The sequence below is a fragment of the Curcuma longa genome, chromosome 14, assembly GCF_044706935.1.
Source record: "Curcuma longa cultivar G26 ecotype Majalengka, Jawa Barat chromosome 14, ITB_CL_G26_1.1, whole genome shotgun sequence".
NCBI lineage: Eukaryota > Viridiplantae > Streptophyta > Magnoliopsida > Zingiberales > Zingiberaceae > Curcuma > Curcuma longa.
Genome location: NC_133874.1, coordinates 11,064,210 through 11,075,759, shown reverse-complemented (window position 1 = coordinate 11,075,759; position 11,550 = coordinate 11,064,210). Strand labels below are relative to the sequence as shown.

The 11,550-nt window shown below is 33.9% G+C and overlaps 1 protein-coding gene and 1 long non-coding RNA gene across 2 annotated transcripts; both read right to left on the bottom strand.

Annotated features, from left to right (window-relative positions):
• Positions 1–894: 894 nt before the first annotated feature.
• On the bottom strand, positions 895–1,329 carry LOC141844787 (uncharacterized). The gene is made up of 3 exons (XR_012603198.1): positions 1,288–1,329; positions 1,104–1,178; positions 895–1,014 (listed from the first exon to the last, which is right to left on the bottom strand). It is a non-coding gene; the product is annotated as an uncharacterized LOC141844787 (long non-coding RNA).
• A 4,533-nt stretch (positions 1,330–5,862) lies between these two features.
• Positions 5,863–11,264, bottom strand: LOC141844891 (uncharacterized). The gene is made up of 12 exons (XM_074732863.1): positions 11,229–11,264; positions 10,386–10,522; positions 10,186–10,276; positions 9,854–9,919; positions 9,540–9,762; positions 8,015–8,116; positions 7,655–7,740; positions 7,447–7,569; positions 6,595–6,664; positions 6,410–6,501; positions 6,206–6,310; positions 5,863–6,138 (listed from the first exon to the last, which is right to left on the bottom strand). The coding sequence occupies exons 1-12, from the start codon at positions 11,262–11,264 to the stop codon at positions 6,019–6,021; spliced, it is 1,251 nt and encodes a 416-aa protein (XP_074588964.1). The 3' UTR covers positions 5,863–6,018.
• Between the last annotated feature and the right edge of the window lie 286 nt (positions 11,265–11,550).

Below are 11,550 nucleotides of genomic sequence, written 5' to 3'. Positions count from 1 at the left end.
TGTCCAAGAATTTCCATGTAAATTAGAAAATGATGATATGAAATTATGAATCGAACTATATAATTCAAGGGTACCAGTAATGCTAATTCATACATGGATGATAAGTTGTTGATTATTTAATAAATGATAACATAATTGAATATTGCAAGTATGAAGCGACTCTGGTTCAGCAAGTACAAAGTTTATTAGTAGATGTCCAAGAGTAATACCAGAATAAATAAACTGATGCAGGCCAATTATCATGTAAGATCAGAGTGCATCATTCTCTAGGATGACTAATTGATGACCACAAGGGCATGTGATACAGAGTACAGATGTTTTCAAATGTTTTCTCAGAATTTGTTCCTTTTATATATTTTTTTGCTATGGTAATTAATGTATGAATCAATTGGTGAGGGTATCCATACATAGCACAGACAATGTTTGCCCAACTATATAAAATTGGCTACATGAATCTTATCTCATCATTGAACTGTATGCAATGCTATAATTGGCAAGGGTCATGGCAAACTCCATATTTATTACCTTTATTTTTTAGCATAAAGTCTATATAAGTGAACCTAGGTTGTGAAGTGAGATATTAATGAAATTATTTTCACAGATCTCTTATTCTCTCTTCTTTTTCCATCTATTCTCCTCCTCTCTCTAATCTCCCTCTTTGCTTCCTTATACTCTATTCTATTTGTCTTCACTTTTTTGCCCAGCATCAACGTACCCATCTAGCATGATAGGAAGATACCAGCAAGGCAACTCTTTCCTACTTTATTGGAAATGCTAGTTCAGAAGTACAAAAGTTGCAAAGCCTTCCAAGCAACTAGAGTAGAAGTATATATGCCTAATATAATAACAACCAGCACAATACTCACCCATTTTCAGAGAAATACCCAACCCAAAGTTCAGCTTTGTCCCAAGGCATGTTAGGATGGCTCCACTCTATCCATGCCATTCTCTTCCCATTTGGATCTACCCGCGGAAAGGCATAGAAATCATTGCCAACAACCAATTCCTTTGGTTCTTTAGTACATGATTCAGAAAACAAAAAAATGCTTGAATTTTTGTCATTGTAAGCAAGTGTCTAGTGAAGCGAAATTAAAATGGCTTACCATTAATACCTATAGCATTTAGATCTATAGAAGCAATTATAGTACTGGGGTTGTTCAAGCTACCTTTCCGGTGATCTGTAACAAAAACATGCATCAATAGAAGATAAACAGTTGATTTGTAAAACAAAATTTTGACTACCAAAATGTCCAACAAAAAAGGTTTCTAAATTAGACTGTAACAGACCTTCCATGACAGTAAGATAGCGGTTGAAGTGAGGATCATAACTGCCATCAGCATAACAGACTAAAGTTCCACCATAGTCAGGGGTAATTGGTATTGGTGCAGAACCTGCTAGAAGTGAACAGATATATCTTGTAATGTTTATCAGACTATTAAATTAAATAAGAAATATAATAGTATTAACCTTTTTCTGCTGATGCACCATGCATACAGAAAAACGTAAAGGTTTTAGACAAATTATGGTAGCCCTAATGACAATTGCCCAGTTTGTTCTATGTGGTGTTTTGTATCCTTTTATGGAGCAAGTAAACCAAAACACTGACATAATCACTTTTAAGTTCATGTTCTTAGTTTTTCATCCATGAAAATGCCTTTAAACAAAAAGCAGAGAAACGTCTAAAAGGACCAACAAGGCAAAAAAAGAGGAGTAATAGTCATACTTCCAATAGTTAATTTGTATAACCGTTGATCCTTGCAGTTTGAGAAAATAACTGTATCGTTCAGTACAGCAAAAGCACAGCCACCAAACACTTGGGCCAACGTCCTTGGTGCAAACTCTGGAGGTATGATATCCATTGGTTTTTCTTCCATACTTGCTGATTCCTTAACAAGCACAGTGCGCCTGAATGCATAATGTAGTTAGTAGTTCAGATGACAAACATGTGAGAAATTGCAATGTTAACTTGAGTTTTCTAGAATATCATATATTTATAAAAAAAATGATGCAAAGAGAGGCATCCGATCAGTGGGATGATTTTGAATTTAGATCGTCCTCAACTTGGAAACGGCTAGTTTGGACTCAACAATTGCAACTTTAATTAAAAATTACACAATAATGAGTGGTATTTACTCATCCAATCAAATATGTACAGAAGGTAAACAGACCCTGAAAAGAAATTAATAATACGATACATCAAGTATTGATACACAAAGCAAGTTAATGACGAAAAAGTAGTTGGGATGAGGAAATGAAGACATAAAGGCAATGTATGTGTATTGAGCATTGTTATGACTTGTAACTTAATACCATTCCCATTTGTTGGCAGTTTTGGAGCCACAAGCGCCAAACTATTCTTGTGGAACAATGCTACATCATGCCAATATCAGTGCAAAATCCTATCATCGCCAAATTTCTTGATTTGAGAAGGAACCAACCTATCCCTACCACCTTGAGTCTAACAAACAAGTGCTGCAAAAGCTTAGCATACAATTAGGCAAGGCTGCTTCTAGCACACTAAAGTCAGTTCTCGACTCCTTAATAGCCTTAAGAATGTTTGAAAATCACATCTAGGTTGTCGAACTAGACTAATGTATGTTGCTGATTCTGCAGCTTTCCATCCAAACCATAGACAGGAAATGAACACTTGCTTACAAAGTGGAGAACCATCACAAATCCAACTGCCACTTTCTTAAACAATTTATAAAAAGAGCAGTCTTTAGTGATTCACAGCATATGGAAGGTCAAGCAGCAAGCATTTGTAGCAAAAATAATTTTTCACCCTTAGAGTTCTAGCGTGTTGCCTTATCCAGGCCTCATTGTGCGACCACACCACAAGTCACCTAGTTGACTATTGAATCTTCAATTATATCCGTATGGCATAACAGGGTTTAGAACACAAGTTAAAACCTAGGCTAAAGATAAATTAGAAATGCTTCACACGATCTCGAATCATGACAAAATGATAGCAAATCGAAAGGTAAACCCTCCACTGACCCTCCTTCGTCGGGCCGACTCTCGATCCAAACAAGCCGGCCATCTCCAGCGACGGCCATCCCTCCGAGCTCCTTGCGAGGCCTGGAGACGACGTCGGCGGTAATCGGGGACTTCCAAGAGCCATAAGGCGCGGTAACCTTCTCGGCGGCGTCGGCAAAGGACGACGTCGTGGTCGACGCAGCGGCCATGGCAGTGAAAGGTAGAATGCGCCGGATCAGGCGATGCCTCGTGCAGCGCCGAATGCCGAGTAGCTCAGAGAGCCGTCAAACGACCGCTGCTATGCGATGATCAGGCACATGAAAGCATATCAAGAATACCGATCGAGTGACCAGAGAGCCGTTGAGCTACAGTTGTTATGCGATGATCAGGCACATGAAAGCATATAAAGAATACGACCAGAGAGCCGTTGAACTACAGTGGTTCTGCGATGATTAGGCGGCCTATAAAGAATACCGAGTGGCCAAAGAGCCGTCAAACGGACGCTAGCTGCTGTGCGATGATTAGGTATATAAAGAACGGCATTTAAATTTATTATAACAATACCGTGAACAATAAATTTTTAATTTTAAAATTTATTATAAAATCTTGAATAATACTCACTAATAAATATCATCAATTAATTTTTAAGACTTTCCTAATTTAAAAAAATATTAAACTATTAAATTTTTGAATAATTAGATCAAACATCAATATCGATTTTAATTTTATCTGAAGCTTATTAATAGATTTAAAAATTTTAAATCATTTCAAATCAAAATTAATATATTTTTAAAAGTTTGCTTAATATATTTATGCATTCTAATATGAATTTGATGTAAATTAGGAGTAATAAATTTTTAAATTTATAAATATTTAATAAAATTTATCACAAATTTATTATAAAGCATGAGAAAATGATACTCACTAATTAATACCATCAATAAATTCTATGACTTTCCTGGTTAAAAAAAAATCAAACTTTTAAATTTTAAAATAGCGTAGGCCCATAAGCCAATTTTGTTTAAAAATGATTAATGGACACATAGAACTCCAAACCATTTTAAATCAAAATCAAGAATACCGAGTGGCCAAAGAGCCGTCAAACGGACGCTGCTGTGCGATGATTAGGTATATAAAGAACGACATTTAAATTTATTATAAAAGTACAAGAACAGTAAATTTTTAAATTTAAAATTTATTATAAAATCTTGAATAATATCCCCACTAATTAATATCATCAATTAATTTTTAAGACTTTTCTAATTTAAAAAATATTAAACTATTAAATTTTTGAATAATATAGATCAAACATCAATCCATTTTAATTTTACCCGAAATTGACTAATAGATTTAAAAATTTTAAATCACTTCAAATCAAAATTAATATTTTTTTAAAAGTTTGCTTAATATATTTATGCATTCTAATATGAATTTGATGTAAATTAGGAGCAATGAATTTTTAAATTTATAAATATTTAATAAAATTTATCACAAATTTATTATAAAGGATAGGAAAATGATATTCACTAATTAACACCACCAATGAGTTCTATGACTTTTCTGGTTCAAAAAATATCAAACTTGTAAATTTTAAAATGGCGTAGGCTCATAAGCCAATTTTGTTTGAAAATGACTAATGGACATAGAAAACTCCAAACCATTTCAAATCAAAATCAATATATTTTTGAAAACATCATTAACATATCTATGCTTTTGAATTCGATAGTGTAAATTTAGAATGGTGAATTTTTAAATGGATAAAGTAAAAAATATGAAGATAGGCTCTCAATTTATACTATCGAATTTAGATCCAATAGCATAAATACATTAAGCTTTCATGGATATATTGATTTTGGCTCGATGTGATTTGGAGTTCTCAAAGTATATCAGTCAGTTTCGTCCAAAATTAATTGATTGACTTAAAAAGAAAGAAGAGTATTTCGAGAATATGTTATGTGATTTATGTGTTATGAAAGTTAGGTATGCGAAATTAGAAGTCCTAAAATTTACATGTGTAGTCTAGTAAGATATCGTATAAAGAATATCGAGTAGCCTAGAGAGTCGTCAAACCACCACTACTATGCGATGATTAGGAATATAAAGAATACTTAATAACCTAAAGAACCATCAAACGACTATTGTTATGTGATGATTGGGGATTTAAAGAATATTGAGTGATCAGAGAGTCGTTAAATGACCGTTGCTATGGGATGATTACGGATTTAAAAATATCGAGTAGCCCAAAGAGTCTACAAACGATCGATCCTATGCGAGGGATACAAAGAACGACATTTTAACTGTGCATGTAGATTTCAAAATTTATCATTTCGCATATCTAATTTTCATAATATTCTAATCATCTAGTGTATTCCAAAAATACCCTTCCTATCAGTCAATTTAAACTCTAAATCACTTCAAATCAAAATCAATATACTTTTAGAAGCTTTCCTTAATATATTTATGTCATTGGATCTAAATTCAATAATGTAAATTAAAAATGATAAATTTTTAAACTCATAAAAACTCGATAAAATTTATTACAAATTCATTATAAGACTTATGATAATGATACTTCACTAATCAATACTAATAGATTCTTAGGACTCCTCTGATTTTACTGTATAAAACCACTTCTACAAAATTGGATGCTTCCTCAATCCTAAATTTGATGAAAAGGAATCCTAAGTCTGTTGTTTTATGGATCATGGAACGAGAATAATTAAGATCTAGGGATCAACCCCCACGGATGTCAAATGCCTCACTAGATGTAGACCTCCCCATGCAAAAGAACCGCTGCATTAGAATAAAATGTATGGGATCAGGACGGCTAAAGTAACCATTCACCTTTTGCCACAATAGAAGGAGAATAATTACTCGATCCTCAAGACAAAAGTTCATGTTTACACTTCATAACCACATCATAACATGTTATTTCTGAATCGTCTCACTTTTACATCATGAACATCAAATTGCATTTTATTTTCCCAAACTTTTCGAGGTTAGTTAATTTCTCCATGGACGTTTGCATAATATAATTAAAATCACTGCTCATCAAAGTTATCAATTTTGATCGGAGTGATAGGATCTGCAACTTCGAAGTGCCCAACTAAACGAGCAAAGAATACCATCTGTTGTTCCAGTGTGAATTTGATGGTCTCAGGCTGTGGCAAAAATCAATGCATCAGCAACTCAAAGCCTGAAAGTGAAATCAAAGTCTACATGGATCACCTTTGTGAACCAATGCGGTTCTCCTTCGTATTCAACTAAAGCGACAGGCAAGCCCTTGTTCTTGAGAGCCTTGTACATCATACGAGCATGAACAGGTGGCACAACCTGTATACAAAATCAGAAGGTAGTCAGGATTTTGAGGGGCCATGGATACGTCCTTAAATAATCAGAATTGCTAATAAAAGTGGTAGTTTAAATTAATACCTTATCATCTAAGCCTTGGAACAAAATCACTGGGCAGCTGAACTTATCAACATGGTTAATGGGAGACCGTTCGAGATACGCCTTCTCATCTCCTGTAAGTAGCAGAAGAAAGGACAAACCGTACGTGTATTGTCCATTGCAGTCAGAAATGTGTTCAACAATCTAATTCAACATAATGAACTCACCAAGAAGATTATCAAAGTAGTGGGATTCAAACTTGCTAGTTTCTACTTTCAACAGAGACAAATCGGGTACCTTAAAAGCGACAGCAAGAAAGTGAATATTGGTTGAGGTGATATACAACACAAAAATGTGAATAATTAGTTCATGTCAGAAAAGATTAAAAATGGCATATAGTTTTTTCATAAAAAAGGTACACCACTTGCAAGAACATACAGGAATCCGCAAACTCAAAGAAAAATCACAAGGATATTTGTAGCACGATCATCTGTAGTTGGGGAGTACGGAGACATGCAGAAAGAATTTTGCTCAAGAATCAAAAAGCGAGCAGTGTTTGGTCAATCAAATAATCAACAACAGTTACCACTATATCAAGTTTTTCTTCTATTTATTTAAACTAAGATCTACATACAATTGAAAGTTCACAATATTATGATGCTTCCCCTTAAGTTCTGAACGATAAGAAGAAACTAGAATGGTCCACTAGTTAGGAATTTAGTTATAAAACTATGCTTGCTCAAGATATCACGAGTCAAAGTGTCACACTAATACATGTAATTGTTTGATTCTGCAACAGCAATTTCAGTGATAATACACGCACATATCCCTTTGCTGAAAGCTTGCAGGTGGAGATTTGGGCAAAGAGGTCACGGTCATTTGAAATTAGTTCATTATGACAATAGAAATGGAACTAATAAAAGAATAGAGTCATGCTTTAAAATCTGGAGGAAAAAAATGAATAGCTATTGCCAAGAACATAGGAATAAATAAGTAGAATAAAAACAATACGATTAAACATAAGAAGGTTACCTGTGACACCTTGGATCAAAGTAAAACTAAATAGAATAGTGCCTTACCCCATGCAAAGAAGCACCAGCTTTAAACGTCTCTTTAAAAGCAAGAGAAGCTAATGTGGTGTATCCCCCACCTGATCTTCCAGTTACACAAAGTCGTTCTCCATCTACCTTCCCACATTCTACCTTGAAAAGAAAGCTATTCATTTCCTTGACTCTAAATCAAGTGGTTATGTTTAATTAATATAGGAAAGAGCAGCCAAAGAGATACCAGAAACTTAGCGCAGCTGCAACAATCATTGACATCAACAATACCCCACTGTCCTAGAACTCTTTCTCGGTATTTTCTCCCATAACCTGTAAAGCCATTTAGTTTAATCAATAAAATGAAAATTCCTTAAACTTGGATTCTACAAACCACAAGTTCTAAAAAAAAATGAACACCATGAAATTTTAGGTGGCAATTTTGATGGGATAAAATCCATTATAACTGGCTACTAAAATCAAACTGCCAAAGCAGTAAGCACCCATTAATATATGGTACTAGAAAATAATAGAGTTAAGTAAAACATTCAGAAGAAGTTCAGCATGATAACAGGAAAAAAAAAACAAGAGAGTTCAGATATACAACCAGTACTTCCTCCATAGTTGACATCCACAAAAGCCCAGCCTCGACTAGTCCAGTACTGGATTTTAAGATTCAGTCCAGAACTTGTTTCACCTGTGGGCCCTACTGCAAGATTGTTAAGAGACCAAACGTTGTAAGTTTTTATCAAAATAGACACTCAGATCAGATTTTCACAGAAATTTCAGCACTAGATTTTAAGAATATAAGTCTTTTTTGTCAATTTAGGATATTCTACAAGCATTGCACTTTGACACTCGGCCAACTTGTTTCAATCATGATGTGCTTGTTGCACTACAAAGTGAACACATCAATAAGCTCACATCAGGATCCTATGCCTATGGATTCCCTATCTTACATTAAGAAGCAACAAGCACGAGATCATGATATTCAAATGGTACATAATCCAGAAAATTCATCACTAAGAAGCATAACCTCATTGAATGAAATGAATTTAACATATCAAGTATAAACTCAGTAAATCAAATGAATTTGATACTCTTATCATCATCAACGACGCCAAATCAACCACGAACCATTTAGTATCGGCTACATGGACCATATCTCTCCATTGTATATATGTTAAGCCGCATAATAAGTAATATTCAAAACTCTTACGTCATTTTCTATTATATTAACTGTTCTTTTGCTTCTTTTACCTCAAATCTACAGTTCTAGTTGATTCAACTTTCCTACCTATAATTCATTGATCACTTTTGAATATATCTATATACCATCTTAACATCTTAAGATGTTTTATCTCATTTTTATCATTTATTGGAGCTATATGTAATTGCTCCTGAACAACAGCAGCATTGTTCTTTTTTTGAGTGTTCCCAAAGTCCAACTCACAACCTAAATCATCTCTAATTTATAGCAAGTGAGACCTAATTGTAGATAAATGAATGTAACCTGGGATTGAAACACTTTGGATATAGTTGATGGGGGATTGAAACACTTTGGATATAGTTGATTGCTCATTCAAACGGGGTGACAATTATATAAAAGTAGATCTAATTCTAAGCATGATGTGATGTCAATGATTGCTCATTAAAACTTACAAAAAAATTTCATTAGCCCACAAATCACCAAATTGGTCTATCACATGTGACTCTAAATTCTCTTCTTCGCTTCAACCATTCATTTACATGTATAAACAAAATGCTGACATTAGGGACATTTTGAGTTTATTAGCCGTGACCACTAAACTCCTACTAGATCCAGATCCTATTCAGGCCTCCATTACCACCTTATACATCTGCAGAAATCTAATGACAAACACATTGTAAAAAGAATGCTTATGACTACTAAACTCCTATTAGATCCAGATCCTATTCATGCCTCCATTCCCACCTTATTCGTCTGCAGAAATCCAATGACAAACACATTGTACAAAGAATGCATTTCCCAGCTCAATATTTAAGTGACAAAGATAGCAAGTAAAATGTACAAAACTAAGGGGTAGCAGTTTAAAAGAATATGTGTGTGTATGTGTATATATAAGGAGAAAAGAAATAATTAAAGTACAAACCATGGCTTTCAAGCAATAATGGTGGTTTTTCATCTAAGGATGCTTTGTAGGTGGGACTGGAAGGAGGGTAAAAGTATGCATAAGCATTCTGACCAGGATGCTCAGTTGGAAACTCAATAACTTCTGGAGAGCTGAAGTATGAATCATATTTTGTTGCATCTGGGGAGGAAGACCAAAGTACTGAAGATTTAGTTGCATTTGATTGGTTCACATCCAGATTCACCTGATCAAGTAAAAGCATGTAGAGAGCAGCTAATCCTGGTGTAAGTGTAATCACATTTATGCTAAAAAATTTAAATGACACACTGTCAAACCTTGACAATCGATAGTGGATGGGTTGTAGATGCCCCTTCAACATATAAACAAGAGCCACAACTGACCTGTTAAAACCAAAATGTATCAAACTTTGATACCTAAACAAATATGTTAAAACTTGGTACCTTAGTAGTAACTAACTTAATTGTATATTATTTTGAGGGGTGCATATCATGTTGTAAATGCTCCTGATACTTGTTAGAGGGCATTCGATTATCAGTTAATGCAAATTTCAAAAGTTCCATGAAAAAAATCGTCAGGTAAGGAACAAGTATCTTAATTCGAACAGCAAGAGAACCATATAATTAATGGTAAAAAATTATAAACTTACTAAGTTTCTAATATCAGTAAGGTGAATATCAAGCAAGGAGAACCAATTTGTACCATAATCCAAGATTCCAAGGAATGACATCCCATTTTGCCTGCAAAGCCAAAAGTTATTCTGATCATACTAAAAGCACAGACAAATATCCAAAGGCCCCAAAAGTCAGTATAAAAGTAGGGTGTACTTTTACAAATGAATTTAGAAACCTGTAAGTGCAGATAATTTTGCTACTATTCAAATCTTTCCAAACAAAATCATATGAACTGATGCCAAATACCCATAGTGGCTTGGTAAATTCAGCATCCAAAGAATAAATAGCTACCACTTCATTTTTCTTTTCATCCTGTGACACAAAGATGCAATGAAAGGATACTCGATAACAAAAGATAACATCAAATGGGAAAAAAAGAAGTGAAAAAAATATTAGTCCACAGAACTAGCATGCTCATATAATTTGCTTCTTAGAATTTAGAGCATGAATTTATGGGCACAGCAAAGTGATCGAGTAAATGAAGCATAATGAGGTGATTTTTAGAACTATCTTACAAGGTCATCTTGAAATTTAATCATAATATTTCAAAAAAGGAAAAAAAGGGTATCACCATTAAATAAAGGAAGAGAATGAGAGGGAAAAAGAAAAGATCAATGTCAGTGGTTCTTTTCAGATAATCACTTAATATCTTCCATATCATCATACACCTTTGTTACGTCCGCCAAACATAATTTTTTCTTTAGCTCAAAGTTTGAAGAGGTCAGTAAAGTGTCATTCACTAGACATCTAAATCTTAGAGAAGAACAATCTCTCATGATATTGCTTAAAATTGTCTCCCCATCAAATGTTTTATTAAGGAAACCTCGCATCAAATTTTTCATTGAGAAAAAAAGAGGGCCATGAATGTTGCATGTCATCTCTTAATGGAACTGAAATTAGTTCTCCTATTCACACAAGTCATTTCTTTTAACTCTGACAAGAGGGGAAAAAAAGATAGAAATAAATCATAACTTCATGGCATTTAACAAAAAACTACAAAGTTTCTAACTTGTCATACACTGAATTGCCCAGCCAAGTTGAAAGGGATCGACATGGTAAGAGAATGTTAAATTATTTATCATTTTTAGAAAAAATTGGGAACCTAGTATTAAATTTTAAAAAATTATGAATTTTGTTACAAAATTGCTATTTAATACCCCAACCTAATCCTCCTCCCCAATCCGTGTTCTATGTTATTACTCATGAAGCAACACCATCACCCTCCCTTTTCTTCCTCATGACAAATCCCAAACTTTTTCAAACTTTCCTCCTATATTTGCACTCAATGGAACCTAGTTTTAAATTTTTAAAAATTATGAACTTAGTTACAAAATTGCTAT

What these genes read in the sequence shown, in the direction of transcription:
- LOC141844891 (XM_074732863.1), bottom strand. Translation starts at nt 11,264, where the DNA reads ATGTCGATCCCTTTCAACTTGGCTGGGCAATTCAGT. An exon ending in ATTATTGCTTGAAAGCCATG is followed by an intron (nt 8,117 to 9,539) that starts GTTTGTACTTTA and finishes ACAATCTTGCAG; the next exon opens with TAGGGCCCACAGGTGAAACA. An exon ending in GCAGCTGCGCTAAGTTTCTG is followed by an intron (nt 7,570 to 7,654) that starts GTATCTCTTTGG and finishes TTTCTTTTCAAG; the next exon opens with GTAGAATGTGGGAAGGTAGA.